This window comes from Penicilliopsis zonata (genome assembly GCF_001890105.1).
Source record: "Penicilliopsis zonata CBS 506.65 unplaced genomic scaffold ASPZOscaffold_2, whole genome shotgun sequence".
Classification (NCBI taxonomy): Eukaryota; Fungi; Ascomycota; class Eurotiomycetes; order Eurotiales; family Aspergillaceae; genus Penicilliopsis; species Penicilliopsis zonata.
In genome coordinates, this window is record NW_019208912.1 from 44,876 (window position 1) to 70,113 (window position 25,238).

Below are 25,238 nucleotides of genomic sequence, written 5' to 3' on the forward strand. Positions count from 1 at the left end.
CCTGGGCTGAAGAAAGTATTAAGTACTTTCAAGCATGTCATTGAACAAAAAGATAAGTCCCTCCTCGGCTCTTCGGCTAGGGATAGCATCAGATTTCCACCCATGGGGTCTTTCCCAAACCAGCATCTCAATCCATGAAGGTACCTCCACAAGAAACATCGTCACTAGGGACGAGTCTGTAGTGCCGACATTCAGGATAGAGCTTGCCTCAGCAGCATGGGTAGCGAGGGAATTCCTCACCGACAGTGACTGGGGTTTGCGCCATGGCTGAAAAGGCTGCCATGCCAGGCTTGGGTTTCTTGCTGCTCCACAATTGCATATCCAATCCAGTTATGATTTCAACGGGCATATAGGCAGGCATAAACCAATTCGTAGGCTTTCCGATTGTTGATTTTATTTCCATTACAACTAGCACCATTACCTTCCTCGGTACGAGTCATAGTATCTAAAATATCTATTGTATGTAGGCACGTCATGTTCTAGACTCTCTTCGATCCGGGTCTTCTGAAGCCGCACGAGGTAACAAGATTTAGTAAGATAGATGGTAATGGAAAATATACCGATGTGTCCATGGATCCTTTCCCCCCCCTTGCTGCTCGCTGATTGATCCACAGGAAAGAGCTGTTCGTCGCTCGATGCGGAAATAGCTTCCCTTTCAACAAAAAAAGAGAAACCTCGGGCAAGATCGTAGGATCGTAAAAGTAGGAATATATTTTTTTTTTGGAAGATGACGATTCAAACGCACTCCTGTTCGGGGCTATGCTCTCGGGATTTACCCAAACGAGCCTCATGCGCTTAGAGGCTGCCAATGAAATTGGCCATTGGGACGGGTGCACAGAGAGCTCTGCATAGCTGCCTGGGTTCCCCTCTTCTCTCTTTCCCCAGATCAAAAAGGTTTTACCGATCACGGTGTGATAAGGGAGGGGGTAGCTCCCGTGCTGATGAATCCTATCTGACTCGTCGTACGCTTTTGTATGTGATGCTTCATATAATCGTACGACTCGACCGCTTTGCGTTTAGTTATATCGATCTGGAGACCTTGAGAGAGGGACATGTCGAAGACGAACAGTTCGTTTTCTTGAACAACGCCCCTCCCTATATCTTCTTGTGTTTCCTTGTGCAGGACTCGAGTCGCCGTGAAACACAGGCCATGTATGCAAACTGCATGTACAGGTATGGCCTTCCAGTTTGACCCGATGTTGAAAAGGACGCCATTTGGTGTGATTTCATCTTCACGTAGATACCCAGAACCAGTGATCTTATCAATTCCAACCACTGAATCGAAACCACGATCCGTGGTGGGTCGTCGTGCATGTGGCGCATAAATAGTATTACTCTGGTGCGACCAGGGTGGGATGATATCCCCAGTCACCATCGATGATTTCAATGTAACTAATGATCCTTGGAAGTGAGGTGGCCGTGCAGAACAGACGGAGTATTCTTTTTTTTTCGAGCCGGGAGTTTCAAGGAATGATGATGTGTTGGTAAATTGCTCTTAGTTAGATTTCCCTTACATGGTGTGATAGGCCAGGGCGGAGATAGAAAAATAAGAAGATGATGATACCGAGGAAACCGAAAAGAACTAGACAATCCAGATGAAATTATATCCAACGTGAATGAAGAATGAACGGGTTGGGGCTTTTTGATCCCATTAGAGAGACTGCGCTGTAAAGAGAGCTGCCATCGCCAGCGGCTCAAGGTCGGGGGGTTTCCGTTCAAAAGATGATTCGGCCAACTCCCCAACGGAGTTTTTGAATGTTTGGTAAATGGCCGTCCCATGGCTTTGGATGCAATAACGGCGCTTCCTGATTCGAGTTTCGGAGGCGGCAAAGAAAGCGTCGAAAAGAATATATATCCTTCCAAACCTAGGCCAACCAGGTTCAGTCTGAGGTTTCTTTGCCATCCAAAACGCCAGCTCTCTCGGACATCGGTTTCACGAGAAGGTCAAGTGTGCCAAAAGGAGGCCGGAATTGCGAATATGGTATATGCCTGGTGAAAGACTTCCACCGCGTCAGTTTTTATTGGCTATTTCCTCGACCCATCAGAGTTCGACGTTTCACGCTGTTGGAGGTTATCCCAATAACGTGCCACGGCGTTCTGTGCGATAGGGTTCCCCCGGTATCGATCACGGAAAAAGTTGAAGAGGGCAAATTCATCACGAGTAAATATGTAGTGATCGCGATCCCTCTCTAACTTCCGCCAAACCTCCTTGAGAGCATTTTCGAGTATTTCACTTGTAGCTGCGTCGATTTGTCCATCTTCGCTTTCTCTTGCGCGGTCCAAGGCCTCTCGAAAGCCGCCTCGATTCATATACGAGCCTGAGTTGGTCATGGGAATGAATGAACGGACGAGTAGGTGATGATTGCTCGGCCACTTGGTGCAACAGACGACGGTGGTAGAGCCGATAGGAGGTCACACGTGGGGTTGAAAGCGGCCGGGTTGTTGATCGTACGACGGATTTTGGGCCGGACGAAATTCCCAACAATTTTTTCAAACGCGTTTTGGTTTTTTTGTTTTTCTGTCAAAGCGTTCGTTTTAGACTCAAAAACGATCAATACCTACGATTTTTCGAGACAAAGGTTGGCCCAGAGCTTATTTACAATCGGATTTTCTCTCTCGATTGATGAGGATGACAGACAGACAGCCAGAGAGATTCGTTGAGAAAAGTACCACTTACCTCTTCTTCTTAAACCGGAGTATCCTTCTGCATATTCGAGCAGACCGGTGCGTGCGTGCTTCACTTGTCTCGTTGTTTTGTTCGGCAGGATAGAGGCTGACTCTGATGCACCCAGAAAGAAGAACAAGGAGGGTTGAAAGGACAACCAGGGACACGGTGCCCATAAACAACACGACCGCATTATGAGAGAAACGTTCGAATTCGAGTTCGCCTTGGGAGGACCACATGGCAAGTGGGGTTTGCGACGGGCTCACCCGCTGTGGCAGCGGGTAGCCCTGCGCGTAACGGTTTTGATTCACATTGGGAAAAGGTTCAGAGCTAGCTGTGGCTCCACGAAGAGAGTGGATGGTTCGGCGTCTCGGCCGTTGGAACCGAGACCCAGTTCGCAAATTAAAAGGCCACCTGGAAGCTACCTAGTTGAAACACGCTCGGTTCTAGCGAGCGTGTCCAGTAGTGAGTGTCCACTGTCCACTGTCCACTGTCTAGGTAGGTACTCCATAGGAGGTATTATTCGGGAGAGCCATCGGAACAACAACAAAACACTGCATCCGTCGTAGCCGCGTGGCCCACCCAAACGGATTCTCTTCTAGCCCAGGTAGGCAGGAGATAATTCTTGTTGCTCCTGGTACGTAATTTGCTGGCCTCTTCCTACAGCCTCCGGTGCATGAGCTTGGTGGGGGATGGAGGTCCTCGCCATTGGAAAGCCACTCGCCGAGCTTGTCAAAGGCTAGAACTTGCCATCCGAAATGGGCTGGGGTCAGAGGAAGGAGGAACCATGGCATTGCATGATTCATTCAACCCAACCCTCTAATTAAGTTCAGTAGCCGCTGGGAGAGGCATTCCGGAGTATGATAAACTTTCGCCTTGAAATTAGGGGGTCGACCCAAGAGTATTCTGAACTGAAGTACAGAGCTGCGAGTTACTCAGTACACAGCTGCTACTTTCAATCTCTCATGTTTGCAGTAGTAGTGACCGTGTGCGAGGTGTGAAGTAAGTACTACTAAACCTGCTGTTGGACTGCTTTGATTGCAGATGCTCAAGGTAGTTAACTACCTACCCAAGACCTTGCTTCCTTCGCACAACAACTTCACGTTTCAGGGATGCTACGGGCTTTACGGGGTACTTTTTTTTTCGAGCAGATTATCCGCCATATTCTCCTCTTTGTACTCCGTACTTCAAGCAGCAATAATTCAGCTGTGAGGTAATCTGCCCTGGCTCCCTCCATTATCCGGTCATCGCAGTTTCCAGCACCGGCGCTTAGTTTAGCCTCAAGTTTAATTTGTGGGAAGTCAACTTGAACCACAAACAGCTTGGTAGCTTTTTCACCTTACCGTTTGGGCGAACTTCCTCCGTACGGTGCATGGTTAAACGATATCGCCGCAGGAGAATTTATATCCCATCTTCGATCCCACGCGAAAGTGTTTGGAATTGTGTTGATAATTTGAAGAACGACCATAACTCTGCGACGTAGCCCAAACTCTTGTCACTTGCTTTTCCTGTGAAAGGACAACCAACACTGGCGAGTTAGCGGGATCCGCCACATCCATCATTCCACCGAGTTCAACCCTCGACTTCCTTCTACAGTCAAATTAGGTCCACTTGGAAGGATGAAACGAAACGCGAATCGAAATAGGGTTTCTTGAGAAATATTAGTTCTCACCTCCTCGCTAACAGTACCGAGGTAGCTGGAAATCCGGAAACATCGCTCTCTCAAGGGTCGTAAGGACTCGGGGAGGTATGCTTCATGACTGACCAATAGTTACTTTGAAAGTCAACTGACTAGTTAACTCCATACGGAGTACTCCGTAATGGTTACCTAGTTATCGAAACCAAATCACTAGTTATAATTTCTCGCATATGCTAGTACTACCAGTAGTCTCCAAAAAATTGCTGTGGAGCAGTGTTGTGGGTCTGGTCTAGCAAAGCATCATTTCGTATGCATGTACTATGTAGTACCTACCCTACCTAAGGTAGGTAGGTAGGAAGGATGTTAGATACTTGTTGTAACGGAGTGCAAAGCTTACAACTTATTCGGGAGGGCGACTCCGTACTTTACCTCACGTATTCTGGATATTTCCTCGTTGGAATATTTTCTTTCTTCCCCCATCTCTGCCAGCCATCCAGTAATTTTATCTGTAGAGACTTTATCCTGCTTCGTGTTTCGAGGTCTCAGTACGTACGTTACTCTGAATATTCTCGGATCGTAGTATCATTGGGAGAATCGCTATTTCGACCTAGAGCCAAGGTAAAATATTATAATCGTTCAGTGAACCACACTGGGGTATTAAATGCTAATTGGTGGATGAAAAAACCTGCAATTGAGGAGGCATGCTGCATTTATTGAAGTATTGATTTTACTTAGTTACTTGATTTGCCTTCAACCTTGAACTGCAATCGATGCTGGATCAATTACCTTTCCTCGATGCCTCCTCAAAATTCAAATATTCATCCAAATGAGGGGCTATCTGGGAGACTATAGCCTTCCTGGTTGAATATTCCCTAGATAATTGTATCCTCATGAAGACATGTCCGGGATGATTATGACGCTAGGCCTTGTTTAAATGGTAGGTACCTAGTACTTATGATGAGATGTGAACCGAGTTGCTTCATAGATGACTAATCTATTTATGCATGTCTAGATATGGTCTGCATGTGGGCTTTCTTCCCCACCAATTCTAGATTGATTCCTCTCGGTTTCTTCTCAAGATAATTAACTAGTTACTCTTAATTTTATATTGTTGATTACGCAACACCTCTCATCCTAGAATTCAATTACCACCAAACAGCTTTTAAGGAGGATTATCAAGGAAAATCCGCCGAAATGGTATATTATTTCACATCAAATGTGGTCAGCCCCGCCGCTTATATTTATGTCGGCAAAGACAAGTTCGAGAGTACGCTTCAAACCCTCGGCCTCCATGACAAGATCGATCTTAATGCCTTTCAGACGAGGACCTAATCAAGTATGGCCTGGAGCAAGATGTTTGGTACTATGACTGGCTTTCCCTCAATAATCATCCCATGGCATAGACCACTGACCAAAACCTGATTTCGATCCAGGGTTCGTCTCGTTTGATTATGTTCAAGCTTCCTGCCCCCCTTCGAGCCTATTTTGACTGTTGACCAGTTCCACGTCGACAATCTTTCCAGCGCTCACGTCTACCTGCGCCTTCGTGATGGAGAATCCTGGGAATCAATCCCGGAAAAGCTTTTGGAGGATTGCGCCCAATTGACAAAAGCAAATTCGATAGAAGGTCAGAGCGCGCACTCTATATCGACTTGTATCACAGTACTCATGGATCTGGGTAGGGAATAAAAAGGACAATATTACGGTTATCTACACCCCGTGGTCGAATCTCATGAAAGACGGCTCCATGGCCACGGGCCAGGTCTCTTTTCACAACAATAAAATGGTGCGAAAAGTCTTCGTTCGTCAACGCGAAAACCCTATCGTCAACCGACTCAACAAGACTCGTGTCGAAAAATTTCCCGACCTCATGGCCGAGAAGGAGGAGCATTTGAAGAAGAAGCGGAGGGAAGAAAGAAAAATCTCGGACCAAAAGAAGGCACAAGAGAAGAAGGAGAAGAAGGAAAGAGAGCAATTGAAGTGGCAAAAGGACCATGCTTATGATGATCTGTTCAGCGAAGAGAACATGCTACAAAGCAGCAACCAGGACCGAGATGCGGACTTCCTGGACGATTTCATGTGACTACGATTTTTTGGGATGAAAAAAGTAGTTGATCAAGTTGGCAACGGATTCAATACCTTTTTAGATATATTCACACCTTATTCTATAGATAAATATCTCTGGTCGTGGGCGTATCATACATTGTCTAGCTTTATCTACTACATACCTAGGAACCCATACTGAACTAAGTGACCCACAAGATACTAGAGACTTGAAAACCCGAGCAAGTTTATCACGACCACATAATAGCTTAGATATAAGTCTCATTTATGCTTTTGTCTTGTCCTCTGAGTTATTAAGTAATTGAGTTATTGTTGTAGAATACTATCCAAGCTATAGTTGACTACTAGCTAGATGTATGTGTAAATCGGAGCTACTGATTCCGACAGCCGCGCTAGTGATGTTGACAACTTATGGTTCTGGATTCACAACCCTGGTACATTTTAAGCTGTCAGCCATCAAAGGACACGTCCAAGCTATTTGGTGACAGTAACTATGCCGAGCGACTCTACAACACATGCCAGTCAAGGTCAGGCAGTTGCCATTCTTCAAAACCGGGATGCTGGCTGATCATCAACGAAATAGGCCAGAAGTCGAAGAAGAACAAGAAGAACAAGAATGCGGCAAGGACAAACGCACAAGACGTTGGCCGGATCCAGCCAGACAAACCGGATGATTCGGGGGCAGAAGACCAAGATGCGTCTCTTGAACCAGAGGTACCGCGGCGGTGCTCCAAGCCAAATCCAATGATTTCTATACTAAACCTTGCAAACAGGGCGATGGCGTGAACGGCGCACCCAAAGACCAGCCCATTGAACAAGACGAAAAAACGAAAGCCGTCGATGATACCTCTGCCGATCACGCACCCGTCAGCGAAGGAGTCGAGAAGGTTAGTCTCGATAGTCTGCAATCGAAAGATCGGTTCGATGCACTGGTACGGGATCGCGATTCCTTACGGGCAGAAGTCGCAGATATGCGGCGATCGCTCGAGGAGATACAATCAAAGCATCATGCAGACATGGAAGTTTTACATGAAAAACTTGGCGATGCAGAAACCAAGAAAGAGCATGCAGAAACCCAGTTTCAGAAGCTGCTGGAAAGAGTGAATACAATCAAAACCCAACTTGGCCAGAGATTAAAAGAAGACGCAGTATGTCCAAGTCACCCCCGAGGAATCTTGAAAGTTGAGCTTTCGTCTGATGTTCTTTTCTCTAGGAAGAGATAGCCCAAGCAAATACCCGGATCGAAGAACTGGAACGGCAGAATACAAGTTTAAAAGCGCAAGTCGATTCGAAGACCTCAGAAGTAGCAGATTTGTCCAAGGAAGTTGAGCACAGATCTAGAGAGCTTTCCACACTGCGCGATCGAACAACTCTGTCACAACAAAACTGGCTCAAAGAGAAAGATGAACTTCTGGAGCAGGAGAGCTACCTCCAGTCGGAGTTCGAACAAGCAAAAGAGGCAATGCATAATTGGGAAATTCTCGCCATGGAAGAGCGATCTATCAGGGAGAATTTAGGAGAGAAAGTGATAGATCTTGAGGAGCAGCTTTCGGCTTTGAAAAACGCTTACGAGAAGACTATCGCCGAACGCGATGGCCAAGCGGCATCTGTGGATGGTTTACAACGTGCCCTTCAGGAAATACAAACAGGTATTTATTCCAAATGAGGGATGGCGGGGCCTGGCTAACCTTTTTTCTACCTCCAGCCCGCAAACAAGAGTTACGAGAACTCGTAGAGAGCTCAGACGCTCAACTTGAGGAACTTAGACAATCCCTTCGAGATGCTGAAAAGAAATCTTCCGAGGCTGGAAGCGCTCTTCAAGCCGCGCAGGATGAGCTCGAGAGGGTACGGCCGTTTGAGAAAGAAGTCAAAGAGAAGAACCTCCTTATTGGCAAACTTAGACATGAGGCAGTGACTCTGAATGATCATCTGACAAAAGCCTTGAGGTTTCTCAAGAAAGGAAAGGCAGAGGATAATGTTGATCGGTATGTTTATAATGCTTCTAGATTGCAATATAGCCCTCAACTCACGCCGTCTACAGCCATATCGTCACCAATCACTTTCTACATTTCCTTGCTCTTGATCGATCAGATCCGAAGAAGTTCCAGATTTTGCAGCTCATTGCAGCGCTTTTGGGTTGGACAGAGGGTAAGTTATGATTCGAGTCTACGACTTGGAGCCTATTTCTTGCCTTGCATGCACCAAAATCTGACTTTTCCTCCTCAGAGCAACGTGAGCAAGCCGGCCTTAGCCGCCCGGGGGCTGCAACCACATCTGGGAAACTTAGAGTTCCGAGCCTATCAGTCCATCGAACGCCCAGCACGCCTACTTTAGCCACCGATTTTTTCGACAATGGGGCTGCAAGCAAAGAATCTCTTGCAGAGCTATGGTCTAATTTTCTGGAACAGGAGGCCCAGGCTGGGCACGACACTGGTTTGAAGATTAGAAACCACACTGGGAATCAAAAATAAATGAACATGGGTTAATGGATTGTATAGTGATCTCGATCCCGGCGCTGTTGGCTCGCCGTTCATGTATGCTGTCTTTCTTCATGTATTTCTCTGCCATTTTACATCATTATGGGCACATTTTATCAAATTACTTTGATGATTCTTCGTACTTTTTCAGGGCCACATTTGGCCTATATGCTTTCCCGGGGTCACCGCCTTGATTCTGCCCGCTCAGGATAAGACTCAAAGATCAAAGTTATGAATCGCCTTCAGACGATTATACCCTGCACCTCATTTACAGTCTTATGCTTCATTTTTTGAAACCACCAGTACTTCGAAAGTCCCTGGTATCTTTAAGTCAGGTTTCATTCAGAACAATGGCTTCCGCAGCTGGTACGGACTTGGAATTGCCTATTTCATTTTCTATGCGGGGTTTAGCAGATCAACCTGCCAGCTCAATTGATACTGATGAGAATGTCGCTAACAACTTAACCTGGCTGCAGTGCAGAAATACCGCCCGGTCGTCATCTCCGGCCCGTCTGGAACCGGGAAGTCGACTTTGCTTAAGCGTCTTTTCGCAGAGTTCCCCGATACGTTTGGATTTTCTATTTCCCGTATGCGCAAACAGACCCCTGGCCTGATACAAATAGTATCTCTTCTCGAAACTATTGTTCGGTAATGCTGATGGTATATGGATTGGATTTGGTTATAAATAGACACAACTCGCTCTCCCAGACCCGGCGAGCAGGATGGACGCGAGTATTACTTCACAAACAAGGAAGCATTCCTTAATCTGGTGGCAGAAAAGGGATTCATCGAGGTCTGTCTTCCCAGACCTATAATAACATCTCACATCATTCTGACTTGAGATCAACCTAGTTTGCTCAATTCGGCGACAACCTATATGGCACGAGCGTGCAAGCCGTGAAAAATATCGCGGAGAAGGAGAGAATTTGCATACTTGACATTGAGATGGAGGTATGATCTTGGGGCCACCTTTGGAGAGAGAAATTGCCTTAAAATCATTGGTGCTAATTTTGTCGACGCAGGGTGTCAAGCAGGTCAAAACTACGGACCTCAATGCCCGATTTTTATTCCTTGCGCCCCCGTCGCTAGAGGAGCTGGAGGCGAGACTCCGTGGAAGAGGAACCGAAACCGAAGAGTGGGTGCCCCAATGTACAGCAGTTGTGTTTAATCACCATTTTCTATATGCAGCATCTAACTATCAACAGTCAGTTGGCAAAGCGGCTCGCTCAGGCAAAGAATGAGCTGGAATACGCTAGACAGCCCGGCGCCCATGACAAGACTGTCGTCAACGACGACCTAGACACGGCTTATGCCGAGCTAAGGGATTGGATTGTCGATGGTGGAAAGTTCGGATCACAGCAATGATCACATATATTATCTTCAATAAACGATTTGCTGATGGCAAAATCAGCTGTTTTCGGCGCTACATTCTTGAAAAGCATCGGTGACTGTACATACTAATAGTACTCATATCGTCTTCATAGAGGTCGCAGTTTAAAATGTGATATCTTGGTCTCTTGCACATTCAAGTAGATAGATATTGGCGGACTTTGGGTCATATGTTTGAGAACGTCTGCCATATGTCGGGTGGAACGGTTGGGGTTCTATTGTTGGTATCTATGTCGAAGCCAATAGATATTCGTCGGTTGAAGAAGTTACATTGTCAAATGAACTCTTGATCTTAGTGAAAGGATAGTATCTAGAAGAGAATACTTGCATAACCCATGCTACTGAACCTTTCAACTTCGGGGTTCTAGCATGGTTGCGATTGAAGGTACTGACAGTAAAAGAATAAAGTTAAAAGTTGATATTTGGAAAGGCCTGCTGGCGAAGGAAAAGTTCTGTTAGGACAAAAAAAAGACGGAAATGAAAAACGGCACTGAAGAATTCCCCGAAACTGCCTTTGAACTGCTCTGCCTCTTCTCTCCAGGTCTCCATCCGAAAACACGCTTGGTACAACAAAGATTGAAGACGACCATCATTGATCAGCAGCCAGTGTTACAAATTAGTAGCCGTTCATAGTCATTCGTTGGGAATTGCGGCTCAGCTCCCTGTCCGCCGAAGGGCTAATGGGCCGACTACCACCAGTGTGACCACCCGCTGCACTACTCTCCTTCAAGGCAAGAAGTTGCTTGGCACGGAAGGTCTCATAGTGAATCTGGCTTGTGGTTTCGATGAGGTCTTGAAGATGGGTGCGAGTGAGGAAGTTCCTCAAGTACACAAACTCGCAGTGAGTCTCATCCTCGACATTGATGACACCCCAGCGGTTTTGTCTGCCGCGAACCTGCTTGCCATTGACAACAATGGTCTTTTCGCTGCCGACAACAGCGAAGGGAATGATATCCTAGGAAGCAATTAGTTGTTTCCCCCCCCGCATTATAGTTTTAGATGCGGGAATACCTTGATCTGGGCGTTGGTGGCACGCTCCTCATCGTCCAGTTCGTCATTGTCATAGGGGTACATCTTCAAGTTATGGAAGGTAAATTCCTCCTTAATTCTTTCCTTGAAGGCCTGGCGCTCTTCTAGAGTCAGGGAATCGGCCTTGGCGATGACGGGCACGACATTAACGACATCCGAAAGCTTCTTGAGAACGACAATGTCAATAGGTTTAAGACTGTCATATGCTGGTCAGCTTTAAACAGGCGAAGGATTTCGGTCTAGAGCTTACGCGTGTCCAGAAGGCTGGATGAAGAACAAGCAGCAGTGAATACGGGTATCTTGAATGTAACGGTCGCGCTGAGCAGTGAGTTCCTTGCGCAGGTATGCCGAGTGTTGATCCTTGATGTATTTCACGATAGGATCCCAGCTAGTCTTCCGTTAGTCCATCGCACTGCAATTGATATTGGACATGGTCGGAGATGTGTTCAGTACCATCGGTCGTTGTTGACCTGATCACCGTAACCGGGAGTGTCAACAATATTCAGCCTCAGACGCACCCCATTTTCCTCAATGTCTGGCCGGCAATCGTTAGCTAGCATATTCATGTGTGGTATATAACCTTGGTATACACACTATGGGACACGGTCTGGATCTCTGTGGTGGATCGCACAGGTTCGTTCGGGGCCAAGCGGCCCTTGGAATCGATCAGGTGAGAGGCAAAGATGGTGTTGATAAGAGTGGACTTTCCGAGGCCAGTCTGACCTGAAGTTCATTAAACAATAATCGTCAGTCAAGTGTAGAACCAATAGGGCGGAGGGACTGTTTACATACCAACGCACATCACGTTGAACTGGAATCCACGCTTGAGCAGCTTCCTCTCAATCTGAGACGTGATGCTGTCGAAACCGACATGGCTCCGAGGATAGACGACATTGGTCTGGGGGGCCGAAGCCGTGCTGGCGGTCGCAGCCATTATGGATATGTGGAAAGGTGTGCGGTTTGTAGACCCGGGGGCGTAGGAGCAAGATAAGGAGGGGGGAACGGAGTACACAGAAGAATTGAGAGAAAGGCAAGACCGAGGGCGGTCAACAAAACATACAACGATGGAGAGAACACACACACACCTTCCCCAAAGGCAGACAAATCCGGAGCAGGAGTTGAAGAGCAACTGCTTCTTGCTTCGACACTTAACGATCCCGGGCCCCTTATTCTCAGTCGCTGTTGCAACTCAGGGGTGCTCCGACTAGTCTAACCGAGTTTGGGCTAGCGACCTGCGGCAGTCTCCAGACTTGGCCCAGCAGGAACCCAAAAGCTTCAAATTATTATCGATTGAGAGCCCGCTTTTGCATCTTGGGTGCGCCGATTATTCACAACGATCAACGAATTCGAGACACAGCATCTGGCAACCCTCAAGGGTCTTAGACTGTTCTTACCGCTACGGATTACTCCTTCCTGCCGACCACAGTCATGGCTGCACGACTCTTTTCCCCAGCCGCGTCGATTGCCCGCTGGGCTCAATTCGTGCAAAACCCTTCTGTCCTGTCACAGACGCTCTTCCAGCCTGCTACTTTGACCTTGACGATTCCTGGCCTATTGTCGGATATATGGGATTCTATCCTGCGTGCTGTTCCGAAGAAGAAGACTTCGCACATGAAGAAGCGTCACAGGCAGATGGCCGGCAAAGCTCTGAAGGATGTTAAAAACCTCAACACATGTCCTGGGTGTGGACAGATTAAACGTGCACATGTCCTGTGTCCGCATTGTGTATCAGGTATGTGCATCTATGTGCTGTCAAGGCCATATTTTAAACGTTCGAAATCTGACCAAGCGACTACCCGATAGACATCAAGAAGCAATGGGCGACGGCCAAGACAGCATAAGTGAGAATAAAAAAGGGGGAAGAGAAGGAGGCATGAATAAAGTTGTGTGTTTTATGGGAACTGTACTATTAACTACTATATGAGCTGTGGATACACGGTGCATAGCATTGGGCGTCTGGTTATGATAAGAAGATATTCTATTTTTTGCTTTTGAATCCATGTATATCACACCAATTGACTATCCTTCGTAACTCCCCGAAAGCATTCAGATTTATTGTTCGAAAAGCCTATGAATAGATTGAGATGAATGGACTGGGCGCAAGCTCTTCCCCGCCGCCCATCGTGATCTCACCGAGTTCCACGCCCGCTTTTCATCCTCTGTAACCGCTGTGCCACCCAAGCGGAGCAACAGTGGAATTGAGCACCAGCACTACAGTTTTAGATTTCGTGTTCTAAAAGCTTTTCTTGGACGTACCCGAAAATCACAAGAGGATCTTAATTACCCGGGTGTATTCCAGAACGGAGACACCATAATGGTAAGCGTGCAATTTCATTCCTGAATGGGGTCCAAAAATAGTAATATCGGTTCTAGTCAAAACAATATCTTTCCTGGGGTTCCGCAGACAATGGTTTGTGCCCAACTGACATCTCGGATATCCTGGTGAAAGTGATGAGCGCCGAGAGTTGCTGACTTTAACAACAGTACATCCTGTGGACATCTTCTCGCTGGCTGTAACAGATAAGCAGATACTGTCCGCTTCAGGAGCTACCTCGCTCAAGGTGCACTCAACCACAGACCCGGACTTCCCATTAGTACAGTCTATCGATGGAGCTCATGCAGTTGGCTGCCACCATGTTGTGACCAATTCTAGCGGCTCTAAAGCAGTGAGCGTTGGGTTTGGTGGTGAGATTAAGGTCTGGGCTTGCAACGGGGGAACCTGGATGGAAAACACATCAATCAAAGGTTAGTCACTCTTGTAGCATCTAAGTGGGACTCTTTAACTAATCCAATATAGTCCAGGGGGAAGAGTCTGCCGAAGTATGGGCGCCAGCGTTGTCTGAGAATGGGCAATTTCTTGCCGGTGTCTCTCAAGATGGCCGAATCAAGGTATGGGATCTAAACCAGAATGGCGAGCAGATTCGGGACTACGAGACAAAGGGCAGTTTCGGCACATGTATAGATCTAGTAAGTGTGCACACTTTCTGACACTCTTCTTTTCTATTCTGACTGACAAATGCAAGTCCGCCGATGGAAAATTCATAGCCAGTGGCCATGAAAACGGTAGCGTTTACATTTTTAATACTGAAACCGGTCGTATGCCGTTCTCCCTGGCAGGTAAGTTGTCTTGATTTACGGGAACCAAAAGAGATCAGTTTCTGACATCCATGTAGGCCTGGTGAAACCTGTGCGGACAGTAGCCTTCTCACCCGGCGGAAAACTGCTCGCGGCAGCGGGTGACTCGAAAGTGATTGTGCTCTATGATACGTCTTCTGGAGAACAGGTCGCCAACTTGACCGGTCATTCGGCATGGATTCTCACCCTCTCTTGGAGTAACTCGGGAGAGTATCTGCTCAGCGGGTACGTTCAACAACCAGAAGTCTAGCTTCATACATTTCTTGCTAAAAATCTACAAAGCTCCTTTGACGGAAAGGTGAAGGTCTGGTCGATTGACCGTAGGGTGTGTGTTGCAACACATTCGGAAACAGAAAAGGCTGTTTGGAGTGCTAAGTGGCTTCCCAAGATCGGAAAGACAGAGGGCTTTGCAACCGCCGGAGCAAATAGAAGCATTGCATTCTATAGAGAGGCTACAGGTGGCTGATCCCGCAGTTCGGAATCATACCAAGAACCATCTATTAAGATTGTCAACGAGGCCAACGCAGACGAGATGCTGACCGAGATAATTTTACGCGGACAGAGAACCCCATCAAAATGACTCTGTTAGAAAGACTCTGTAGCTGATCTCTTAACACACAAAAATAAAATAAAAAAGACCTTGAAGATAATCAAACGGGTATTTGAATCGCCTAATAATGTAATGCCCACTACCTAGGTAGCAGGAGAAAAACTTCATTTCATGGTTTCCACGAATAATTTGCGCATGCGTTTCAAGAATGCCCCGAAATCACGATCCTCATTTACAAGGTCCAGTTCTCGCTCCACAGCCGTCATGTCCAGCTTTGGCCGCGTGTGGAATACCTCATAGTCACGACTGGCAGTGCCAAGTTCAAACCATGCTTCCGTTTCCCAATTCTTCTCCAGCAAATGTGTATAGACGAACTTTAAGCGGTCTTCCCTGCCAGCTCCTTCAATACGCATGCAGAGATAGTCCTGCCAGAACTCTAGCTCAGGAACGTTCAGACGAGACTGGGCATCCAAATGTCGAGCATGGGCTTTTTGGGCTTCCAGTTTCTGGTTGATAGCCTTCTGGGTCTCTGCAATCTGTTGCCTGAGGCGGTCTCGTTTAGCAAGTCGCGAGTCCCGCTCTAATGTGATGCTTGAGATAGCGGCATGTATTTCTTGGGCTTCCGCAGCTTCTTTTTGAAGAGTCTGCTCATGGGTCTGGGCCTTAAGATTGAGAATCTCGATATCTTTCTGCTTCATACGTTGATCCTCTGCAAAAGTATGCGGTCAGTACATGGCATCCTTGAAACCTTTCGCGTCTTTATCGCCAAACATACCCTGGAGCTCCGCCAAGTTGATTCTGAATTGGTTTCTTTCCTCCAAGACTTGCTTCCTGCCACGCTCAATAAACGCGTCAAATCGAGCCGTGAACTGAGCCATCCGGCTACGAAGATCATCGAATCCAAAATTAATGCTGGGCAACGAGTCTGCCATCGATGGCGCCTCAGCGCTCGTGAGGGGTGGTCGGAGCCCGCTCGTTGAGAGAGACGGCTCAAACGACGATGACATGGCGCGCCGATAGATAGCAAAAGAGATACAATCAGAAATAGCACTGAACAGCCAATTGCAATCTGATCTGATGATTGAGGCAAGTTTGAACAAGCTTGTTGTCGTGGGTAGGTTTATCGGCGCGTTATCGGGACCAAAGTCTTTGTTGCGGCGCAACAACTAGTAAGAAGCTTGGCTTTAGGTGGATGTTCCCGCTTTTTTCGCTTGGGCTTTGCCTGGAGGATAATCGATACATAAAAATCATCCACCGCATTTAAGGATCTGGTATGGCAGTGTTTGTTTGACTCGATCGGTAGCCAGTTTCACTTTAGCCATAACATTTGAGTCTGCCTGTTGAGAGGGGCAGACAGCGGTCACTCTATCGACCTGTCTTCCCGCTATGAATGTCCAGATAAATCACCTGCGACTCTCGAAAAGCAGACAAGAACCCGATGGATGAACATTATGTGAGTGCTCTGCAATATGGGCATATGGGAGGTGTAGTCTATCTTCCAGAATCTCAATCATGGAGCTTCTCTCGCTCTTTTATACAACGTGAGTTGCTCAACTCCTCGCCTTTATCACCATTGGGACCCTATACCAACTTTCGATCATAGCATCTTCTGTTTCTTACGCCGGCGTAACGAAAACCACTGTCCACTCATCTCTTAGTGATTTCGATGAGACTAGGGAAGGAAAAGCCCATGCGCTTCCCAATGCTCATCCTACACTTGCTGCGAGCTTGCCTTTCTTGAAGGAAGAGAACATTTCTCGCCTTCTCACAAATACAACTGAAATATGCGATCCGCAAATCTCTTCGGTGTTTGATCTGGGATATGCCGTGGATATGCATGATAAATATGGTGGCCGCGTGATACCGATTGCAGCATTTGCGTCTGGTGAGTGTGGCAACTCAATTTCTTTCAGGAAAATTGATGAAGAAATCGCGGATTTGAGGCGGGGCATTATAACCAGAGTCCGGGCTCCATATATCGGATCATCAGAAGCTACTGAGTGGATTGGATACGGAGCACCTCTCCGCCAAATCTGTTTTGCGCAAACGGTTGAGGAGAAGGCCACCTGGATGGCAGCACGCTTTTCGCAATCAACCACTATCTTCCGACCATTGTATCGGCCAAGTCCTGTTCCAATTCATGTCCATCGAGACATATCTCTGGCACCTGGTTTACGGCTTCAGAATTCCCGTCTTGATGCAAACCCGCTTGTTGACATTTCGACTGCTAAAACCGGAGGCTTTGCCCACGCAGACGTGACCTTCAATCCATGGTATCCAAAACAGTTGGGTATTGTAGATGAAGGAGGAAATTGGAGCATCTGGGAAATATCCGGTCGTCATACCCATCAGAAAAGCAACTGGAATGCCGAATGTGTCAAATCGGGAGCTTTGCCATGGCTCGAGACAGGTCACAGTTTTGATCTTGATACTCGTTCTCGCCATGACGGGTGGGCAGCTATCGAGTGGTCAGGACACGTGAATAGCTTTATTGTCTCAGATCGTCGGTGCACAATGCTTTATCGGATGGAAGGCGACCTCGTTCTATCATCTACCATCGAGCTTGGATTAAAGCGAAATTCGGAATGGATCTTGGACCTCCAGAGGAGTCCTCAGAATAGCTCGCATATCTTCGTCCTGACCACCTCCCGGATATTTCTCTTACATATCGACCCCGCTTCGGTATCCACGAGCAATGGAAATGATGGCATGCCTTCAATTTATCCTCACTTGGTTTGGCAACATTTCCGTGATTCTGAAGATACGACACTACGGCTGAGTCCTTTGCTTGTAGATGAGGGTATGCTATTCCCTTCATGAGCCCTATATGTAGATCCTTACCAATTATTCTTTTAGCCTTCCATCTGATCCTCTACTCGCGGCTCAATCGCTTCACGCAGATTTTCCCATGTTCCACTACACCCGACGGCCTACCAGGGATGCTTTCAGTTCCGGATCCTTTCATTCTTGATCTCCCTTCATTATCGGAGTACTCGGGGGATTCTACAGCTTTGAAAGACCAACTTCATTTTTCCACCCTTATCGCCCGTGAAATTGAGCAATCCACTCCATTGTCAAATATGGAACACCGCGGATACAATATGGTGAAATTCTTCATTCTCGACTCTCGCCTCGCGATTCATGAATCAATTTACGTCAAAGTAGCTAGTCAAATAGACGAATCCCCAAGCCAGAATATTCTTCGAGTGAAGAAACGCTTCCCCGGAGTGCAGAGACGCCAAAAGGCAGGAGGGGATGACTTCGTTGTGGACGACTTGGATGACTCTGTGACAAGCTCCAGCCATTTATTATTTCAGCGACCCGAGTTCTTTGAGCCGCGCACGCAAATCTCTCCCCTATGGACGCTTGACTATTCTTCTATGTATTCAATTGCTATTGGGAAATCACCGGCAACCTCAAAGAAACCCTCCTTCCAGGGTCGTGGGGAAAAGAGTTTCAGTCAATCTCTTCTCGATTTAAGGAATAAGATTTATCAAGCGGTCACAGAAGACCTAGGAAGAAGCAATACTCTGTATGTGTCAATCAATTGCCGCCCATCTTGTTTTACTACCCAATTCTGATAGATGTCTAGTCTGGAAATTCTCGGGTGTCATCCTCTCTTGGACGATATTGATCAAAATACGCGAGATTTTAAGCTTGCCCTTGCAGAAGCCATGGATAATCCGACAGAATCAAGATACCGCCTTGATTTCGTACCCACTGGATCTGTCATTGGTCTTTCTAATGGACCTGCTGGCATGCAAAGAACCCCATCTACCGGGCTAGACCTTATTTATACATACGACTGGCTGGTCAATGAATGGTTGTCTACTTTGCCTCCAGACATGCCAGGGCGTTCTCGGGTAGTGAAAGAGAAAATCATTAGGGGTATCGTCGTGGATATGCTCATGTCACAGATTCGTATAATGCCAACGCTTCCTGACTCTACGTTGGGTGACAGCACAGAAAGCGCCGGGCATGATTTATCATCCGTGAACATGGAGGCTGATTCTATTCGGAAAACTTCCGATATCAACGACCTCTATCCCAGCCAACCATCCAATTGGACCCCCATGGAGGTCAGCAATGCGGCTTCCCAGCAAACCAAGGACCGGACAACGAACTGTTACGACGCTCTGTCTTCCCTGACTACATTAGAGAAGAGATCCCCTTCTCGACGTGTATCAAGCGTTCTCGCACATTGGACTCCTGGCTCTGATCCATGTACCTACGACTGGGAACGATCAGTTCAGGCTCTGCAGACCGTCGAGGTTCGTACACCAAAGCGAATTGCACGTAGGAAACCCTCTCGAAACCTTGGCTCAGATCCTTCTCTCACCCCGGCTTTCACTCCCAAAGCTGCTCCTAGCACCAGGGAATGGGGCAGTCAACCACAGAACGAGATGCCACGGATCCAAATACAAAGCAGCCAGATGAGAGAAGACGACATACCCATGACCCAGGTAGAACGGGGCCTTTTCGGAGGTCGAGAAGCCAGCAAAAAGGTCTCTTCTAAAACAAGGAAAAAAAAGAGAGCAGCTGGTTTTTGATCTAGAAGGCATTTTTAGATTAATAATGCATCACATATAAAGATTAATAAAATCTATGAGTTTCGAAACAAATGGAATTATTTTTCGTAAACACAAGTATACATAGGGTTCCAATCGGCATGTTGGATTCCGTCATTTTGAGCCCGCCGAGTCTTACTGTTTACACAACGCGATAATCCCTCATTTAGAACTATAAAGTGCTTCCTTGCACCATCCCCTGGATACTACATCATCAACTACTATTATAAACTTCTAGCAGTCGCCCGGGCATCAGCGTGTTTTACAATAGGTAAGTTATGAATATGATACCTCCGTCTTCATCACCCCGCAACCCCGCCATACTGACAAGATGGACTTCAACAGCGCCAGCTATCTATTTCCACGTTCCCACGAAAGATAAATCCCTTAGAGCACCGAGATACAGGCTCTCTATCTACAGATTATTCACCATGTCTGAGCATGTTTATAAGTTTAACGTCAGCATGAGCTGCGGCGGTTGCTCTGGGGCCGTAGAGCGTGTGTTGAAAAGACTGGATGGTAAATTTTTTCTCCTTTGACGCGCACCTATATCAACATCGCAGGCTAATTTATCAATACCGCAGGGATCAAATCTTACAATGTCAACCTTGACTCCCAGACCGCCGACGTCGTGACCGAGCCCTCCGTCTCGTATGATACTGTGCTGGCAACGATCAAGAAGACAGGGAAGACTGTGAATAGTGGGGAGGCAGATGGACAAACAATGAGTGTTTAATATCCAAGGAGGGTTACCTATAGAGGAAGAGGTGTATTATTGACACGCCTGGTAGATGTGTCTTATTTAACTAACGACTCGGTATGAAATCGACAATTAGGCTAGTATCTAGTTTCTATAGGGATCTTGATAATTGTTAAAATATGCAGCAAGCAACAGGGAAATAAATCATCCCACAATAATGATTAATATTGACTTGAAATCTTCAGGGGTATCTTTGCGTTCAGTTCACTAGAAACAAATAATTGAGCTGACCACTTGTGGAAAACATCTCCTTACTCCAAGTTCCGACTCCCCCAACCTTAACCCAATCGACTTAGTCCACTATCACAATACTCTTTCCATCTGCCACGGGATGAGGGCGCTGTAGATTCTCTCTGCTCCCTGTGACGTATGGAGAATAACGGTGTGCGATCACCCAGTCTGGGTTTTCACGGCTGCTGGGACAATGTCAGTCAGTGTATTAGCTAATTTTCAGCTCATAGCAAAGTTCATGAAAATGAAAGGTTTCTCTTGGAAATAACACTGGCAGTGAGCATACCCTTCAGACCGTAGCATTATCTCATGTTGTGTGTTATGTAGGAACGTGTTGTCCTGGTGAGACATGCTGAGATCATCGAGAACGTAACCGTGAGTAGGACGAAGGGCTCGATAATCCACATATGACGAGCCAAAATTGGAATGAGGAGGCATTATCCTGTTTTCAGAAACTTGATAAAGAGTTGGGTCCGCGCCATCACCGCGACTTGCCTGTACACGAGGTCTTTGAGTGGTGTATTCCACGGGTAAGGGTTCAAGTGAATTGACAGGGCGGATGAAGTCATCTGCATATATGCTTCTGCTGCGCGATACATCATGCGAGACAATGATATGTCCTCTGGCCTGGCTTTCTGCAGCAGCGACATGTCTTACACCTGGATTATCAGGTCCCAACACATCCACCCCATAGCTACGTTTCTCATATAGACCATGACGGCCTCTCACATCTGAGGTATGTGAGGGCAGGTGGGTTCGAGCCAAGCGATTATCTGCTGCGATCGGATGATCGACGCTAGAGACAATGTGGGATTGCAAGGGGGAGAAGCGATGAGGCTGAGGTTCATGGAGCTCAGAATTGTGGCGATAAAGGGGCCTGTTTTCATCAAAGTCTCGAACACGCTTCCTGGTGTCAAGCGACGAGTATGAATCGAGATTAGAAGGCCCACAAAGCAAGGATGAGCCAGGTGGCCGCTCCGATAGGTGCGAGTCTAGGTGAGCTCGCTCGAAAGGAACGTCATATCTCCTACTGGTAAGATTGACGGGAAGCAACGTCTGTCTTGGTGGGGGATACCCAGATTGATAAGTTTTGCCTGTAGGTGCCTCTTTGTACATGGAGGCAGGGACGCGATTCTCGTAATTGAGACCAGCAGCAGAGCGATGGTTAGTGGGCATAGGTTCATATTGCGCAAGCCGCCTTCGCTTTGGACTTTGACCCATAATATCTGGCTCAGGGCCCACTCTAACCGGATGAGAAATGCTATCAATTGGAGGGCGCGCCGGCGTCATAGAACGAATGGCAAGTCCTCTGTTCATCCTGACAGTGAGAGCATCCATTCGGTCACTGTCTAGACATCTGGTCCCAGACAATGGAGGGTAAGGAGTCTCAATGGATGGTAAAGCATGGTCTTGGGCAACCAGGGGCCTAGTGAGGTAGGGGATGGGGTTTCCAATATGATGTTCGTCTTGACTCCTACCATACCCAATATCTTTGTTGGGGCCACTCACAAAGACGGGGGCATTTCGAAATCCATCTGGTTGGGTAGAGTATCGTTTCCTGAAGGTCGAGCTTCGCTCAGCAACTGTGCCATCAGTCAAGTCAATGAAATCTGGGCTATTCTGCAAAGGTAACTTGACTGGGTGGTTGAGGTTGAGCGCTCGAAGCTGGCGAAATGTCAGTGGCATCAAAGTCTCAAATTCCAAGGAAGAACGTAAGAAATAGAGAAAACAAAAGCTATACCACACTTACAGGTGACTCAATCACAGGTCTGACGACAGAATCCCCCGGCCGGCTGATCCAGTGCTCTTGATGAGAGCCAGAAACTGGTGCGACGGGGATGTGTCCTGTGCATGGTGCTTGAGGTCCTGGTTCGTGTCTTGGTGGCTGTTGAGCAGTATACGAAGACATGGGATTGTCACCGGCACTACTAGTATTAGTTTGCTTAATAACATTCCTGTATCGATTAATAGCGCGGTCCCAGGCCTGATATCTGCTAAAGCCTCGGCGATCAATCTTGGGGTTCCGGGGGGGATTTCGGATGAATCGAAAGCCCGGGTGAGCATCGTCATCAGACAAGTCCCGCAAAGTTTCTGGATGAGACTGGATGGCATAATTGACCGGTCTGGTTTGAAGTTCATCTGCCCGGGCATTCCTTTGAATGACCTCCACGCTGTAATCTCGATCAGCAGAGACCGGTACGGTTTCCTCATCGATATCCGAATCTTCGTCATCCGATATAACGATGACCTCTCTAAAAACGTCTTCTAGGACAGTTCTTCCATTTTCATCATCTCCGCGCCATTCTACAAGCTTGGCAAGAGTGGATTCCTCGACCGCGCTCCGAGCTTCGTGAAACGAAGTAGTTTTCAACAGCTTGTCATAGTCCGTATAGATGTGACGAATATGAGCAACCACGGCAAGCTGGGCTCGACGAGCTAGGGGCAGCTCAACCGCGGTACCAACTTTACGTTGCCCCTTTTAATGTGAGTAGACATAGAACACAAGGTTTATTCCGATGAACGCGCACCTTTTGGAAGGAGGTCTTGATGATCTGGGTGAGATCCTTTTCTGGTATGTTTGGGAATAAATCTAAGAGGACATCTCTTGCTTCTGTATTAATTGTAGTTTGAGAGACCTCTGAGTTAGCACGCTTGCGGCCTTTATTAGGTTCGATGGCTTGAGAAGACACCACTGCTTTCCCAGTGCTTGTGAGGTATACACCCAAGTCCATACACACGGTAGCAACAACAGCACTAGGAAAATGATACCCTATTCGGTGTACATGTTGAGAGAGATTATGTGTATGCATATGTGGAGTTGTCTGGTATGAGTGTGAGTTGTAGAAGCCTGGCAAGGGTCGAGCGAAATAGCCTACCGTGACAGCAAACACCTTCAGGCCATCATTCCGACACATCTCCTTACACGCAGTTGTGAGCTGTGGATTTCCAGCAGGAATAAAAGTATATCCCGGGGGTGCTTTTGCTTCAAATGAGAGCTGCCGGTATTGTTAAGATAGTCCAAATAGGCCTAGTTTTGACAAGATGACCTACGACGCTTCGTAGCTTTTTCTTCTCCTGTGTCACCGTTTCCATGACCACTTTATGTCTTCGTCTTCTAGCAGCCCGGTTGGCAGTGCGCGGGGCAAATGCCGACGCCGCTCGCCTGGCGACGCGCGCCATGATCTCGAGGGTTGGTTTCTCGAAACAGCCCAGTAGGTAGTCCAGATCCAATCTAACGCATTTTGTGAATATGAATATCCCGCATTCAAACACAGCATTCACATGGATACTTGAGACTGTTAGTGAGTCATTTCTACACAGACGCGTGAGTTTGGAGCGTGATTTGCAGCTTGAAGTCCAAAGTACCGCCGTGGGGAACTGAAGTACCGGCGATCAGCTGCAACCACTTGAGACACGATATGAGAATAAAATCAGGGGTAGACAAGAAGTCTTTTCAGCACCAGACCTGCCTCTCCAGCCAGGGGTTATTACTATGATGACCGAAGAGCAAAATCAAGGGAGAAGAAGAGAGTAAAGGCCATCAGCAGTTTAGGTGATGTCTGGTGGTTTGGCGGCCTAACACGACCAGGCGGCAGAATGATCCTTGTCGGGCTAGTAGTGCGACACCGATTGGCAGATCCATGTTGGACCTGGACCAGCTCTTTATCTTGCCTTGAGATTAATGGTTTTTGGGACAGGAGACAGCTAAAGAGAAGATGTTCACAGACCCATTATTATGTTCTAGCTGACTGCCTTTGACAAACATAAATAGCCCTGAGAATGAGGGTCGCCGCCCAGGCGCTGGAGCTGTTCACAGGACAGCAAGGCGTGATTCATGCCTACCGTCACCTCTATCGACAAGGCCTCAAAGCTATCAAATATTCAACTCCAGCCCGATACGCCCTTTTGAATACTCTTCGATCGTCTTTTCGCTCATCAGCTCGAGAAGAATTGGATCCACACAAGATCTCGAACACCCTCCGCTTTCTCCAACGTGCCACCGACGTTGCCGGCATCGAGCATAAGATAGTTAAGAACTTGATGATAGTCCGCTACTGGGAGCAACCGTTAGTCAAGAAAACGTGGGTGTCCAATCAGTGCTGAGAGGAGGGAAGGAGAAGAGACATAATAATTGTGAATTTCTCTTGCAGACTGAAGACGCTTGATCAAACACAGCTCTCCGAGAAAGGAGGAAATGAACACTTCAATAAGACATTGATACTCCTGAATGAAAGCCTAGGGATGTGTCTCAGATAGACAGAGCATCTTACATGGTAGAAGTATCGCTCTGCCGTGTCGTATATCGACCGAATCGGGCAGGATCCTCTACCCCATACTTTTTTCCAGGACCGGGTGGGATATTCGAGTACATACAGATGGTTCTGCAGGCTCAATGGGTCTCACATTGTAAGTATCTACCTAACTATCTGGTACGAGTTCCAGATGCCGTTGATCATGTTAATAGAGTATACAGGCAAGTTCTCGGCTTGAAGCTGAACAACAATGTCGGCAACTCTATTATCAATTCATCTAATACAATTCCAAGTCATCATCAAATCTGATTTATACAGTATCAATGTAGCAAATGTGCTCGGTTCCTAGGAGATCGCGTGGTCGGTTCATGATCCTCTAAATCCCACTATTTCGGACTGTAGTCTCGCAAATTTCCCACGACTACCCAATTAGTTATGCCAGCGACAGTGCATCTGTTAGATTTGGCAGAACAAAACG

The 25,238-nt window shown here is 47.2% G+C and overlaps 12 protein-coding genes across 12 annotated transcripts; 7 read left to right on the forward strand and 5 right to left on the reverse strand.

Annotated features, from left to right (window-relative positions):
• Positions 1-416: 416 nt before the first annotated feature.
• Positions 417-1,576, reverse strand: ASPZODRAFT_960157 (hypothetical protein). The gene is made up of 2 exons (XM_022730519.1): positions 1,068-1,576; positions 417-1,008 (listed from the first exon to the last, which is right to left on the reverse strand). Exons 1-2 carry the CDS (start codon positions 1,373-1,375, stop codon positions 480-482), a joined length of 837 nt encoding a protein of 278 aa, XP_022584026.1. The 5' UTR covers positions 1,376-1,576; the 3' UTR covers positions 417-479.
• A 449-nt stretch (positions 1,577-2,025) lies between these two features.
• On the reverse strand, positions 2,026-2,331 carry ASPZODRAFT_138911 (hypothetical protein; the record flags this gene model as incomplete). Its single annotated transcript, XM_022724504.1, has 1 exon — positions 2,026-2,331. The coding sequence occupies one exon, from the start codon at positions 2,329-2,331 to the stop codon at positions 2,026-2,028; it is 306 nt and encodes a 101-aa protein (XP_022584027.1).
• Positions 2,332-5,187: 2,856 nt separating this feature from the next.
• Positions 5,188-6,571, forward strand: ASPZODRAFT_127989 (hypothetical protein). Its single transcript, XM_022721891.1, has 5 exons — positions 5,188-5,241; positions 5,317-5,571; positions 5,625-5,664; positions 5,804-5,931; positions 5,987-6,571. The coding sequence occupies exons 2-5, from the start codon at positions 5,499-5,501 to the stop codon at positions 6,385-6,387; spliced, it is 642 nt and encodes a 213-aa protein (XP_022584028.1). The 5' UTR covers positions 5,188-5,241; positions 5,317-5,498; the 3' UTR covers positions 6,388-6,571.
• Positions 6,572-6,788: 217 nt separating this feature from the next.
• Positions 6,789-10,497, forward strand: ASPZODRAFT_156633 (hypothetical protein). Its single transcript, XM_022726275.1, has 11 exons — positions 6,789-6,895; positions 6,952-7,082; positions 7,142-7,516; positions 7,582-8,017; positions 8,074-8,353; positions 8,410-8,516; positions 9,322-9,432; positions 9,535-9,638; positions 9,698-9,796; positions 9,868-9,980; positions 10,051-10,497. The coding sequence occupies exons 1-11, from the start codon at positions 6,862-6,864 to the stop codon at positions 10,208-10,210; spliced, it is 1,950 nt and encodes a 649-aa protein (XP_022584029.1). The 5' UTR covers positions 6,789-6,861; the 3' UTR covers positions 10,211-10,497.
• Positions 10,488-12,376, reverse strand: ASPZODRAFT_127992 (hypothetical protein). The gene is made up of 6 exons (XM_022721892.1): positions 12,056-12,376; positions 11,858-11,986; positions 11,717-11,798; positions 11,514-11,651; positions 11,246-11,459; positions 10,488-11,189 (listed from the first exon to the last, which is right to left on the reverse strand). The coding sequence occupies exons 1-6, from the start codon at positions 12,195-12,197 to the stop codon at positions 10,851-10,853; spliced, it is 1,044 nt and encodes a 347-aa protein (XP_022584030.1). The 5' UTR covers positions 12,198-12,376; the 3' UTR covers positions 10,488-10,850.
• Positions 12,377-12,527: 151 nt separating this feature from the next.
• Positions 12,528-13,259, forward strand: ASPZODRAFT_127995 (hypothetical protein). The gene is made up of 2 exons (XM_022721893.1): positions 12,528-12,995; positions 13,067-13,259. Exons 1-2 carry the CDS (start codon positions 12,692-12,694, stop codon positions 13,102-13,104), a joined length of 342 nt encoding a protein of 113 aa, XP_022584031.1. The 5' UTR covers positions 12,528-12,691; the 3' UTR covers positions 13,105-13,259.
• Positions 13,260-13,267: 8 nt separating this feature from the next.
• ASPZODRAFT_127996 (hypothetical protein) lies at positions 13,268-15,042 on the forward strand. The gene is made up of 7 exons (XM_022721894.1): positions 13,268-13,580; positions 13,637-13,673; positions 13,748-14,008; positions 14,061-14,230; positions 14,287-14,380; positions 14,437-14,623; positions 14,681-15,042. Exons 1-7 carry the CDS (start codon positions 13,578-13,580, stop codon positions 14,862-14,864), a joined length of 936 nt encoding a protein of 311 aa, XP_022584032.1. The 5' UTR covers positions 13,268-13,577; the 3' UTR covers positions 14,865-15,042.
• A 70-nt stretch (positions 15,043-15,112) lies between these two features.
• On the reverse strand, positions 15,113-15,955 carry ASPZODRAFT_58779 (hypothetical protein; the record flags this gene model as incomplete). The annotated part of the gene is made up of 2 exons (XM_022728800.1): positions 15,113-15,657; positions 15,724-15,955. The coding sequence occupies 2 exons, from the start codon at positions 15,953-15,955 to the stop codon at positions 15,113-15,115; spliced, it is 777 nt and encodes a 258-aa protein (XP_022584033.1).
• A 215-nt stretch (positions 15,956-16,170) lies between these two features.
• On the forward strand, positions 16,171-19,566 carry ASPZODRAFT_127998 (hypothetical protein). Its single transcript, XM_022721896.1, has 4 exons — positions 16,171-16,489; positions 16,552-17,748; positions 17,805-18,480; positions 18,541-19,566. Exons 1-4 carry the CDS (start codon positions 16,387-16,389, stop codon positions 19,496-19,498), a joined length of 2,934 nt encoding a protein of 977 aa, XP_022584034.1. The 5' UTR covers positions 16,171-16,386; the 3' UTR covers positions 19,499-19,566.
• Positions 19,567-19,636: 70 nt separating this feature from the next.
• Positions 19,637-20,680, forward strand: ASPZODRAFT_127999 (hypothetical protein). The gene is made up of 3 exons (XM_022721897.1): positions 19,637-19,787; positions 19,862-20,035; positions 20,101-20,680. Exons 2-3 carry the CDS (start codon positions 19,948-19,950, stop codon positions 20,250-20,252), a joined length of 240 nt encoding a protein of 79 aa, XP_022584035.1. The 5' UTR covers positions 19,637-19,787; positions 19,862-19,947; the 3' UTR covers positions 20,253-20,680.
• Positions 20,681-22,242: 1,562 nt separating this feature from the next.
• On the reverse strand, positions 22,243-23,687 carry ASPZODRAFT_58735 (hypothetical protein; the record flags this gene model as incomplete). The annotated part of the gene is made up of 4 exons (XM_022728794.1): positions 22,243-22,983; positions 23,036-23,329; positions 23,384-23,503; positions 23,559-23,687. 4 exons carry the CDS (start codon positions 23,685-23,687, stop codon positions 22,243-22,245), a joined length of 1,284 nt encoding a protein of 427 aa, XP_022584036.1.
• A 471-nt stretch (positions 23,688-24,158) lies between these two features.
• ASPZODRAFT_128002 (hypothetical protein) lies at positions 24,159-25,058 on the forward strand. The gene is made up of 2 exons (XM_022721898.1): positions 24,159-24,589; positions 24,659-25,058. Exons 1-2 carry the CDS (start codon positions 24,288-24,290, stop codon positions 24,762-24,764), a joined length of 408 nt encoding a protein of 135 aa, XP_022584037.1. The 5' UTR covers positions 24,159-24,287; the 3' UTR covers positions 24,765-25,058.
• The last annotated feature ends 180 nt before the right edge of the window (positions 25,059-25,238 follow it).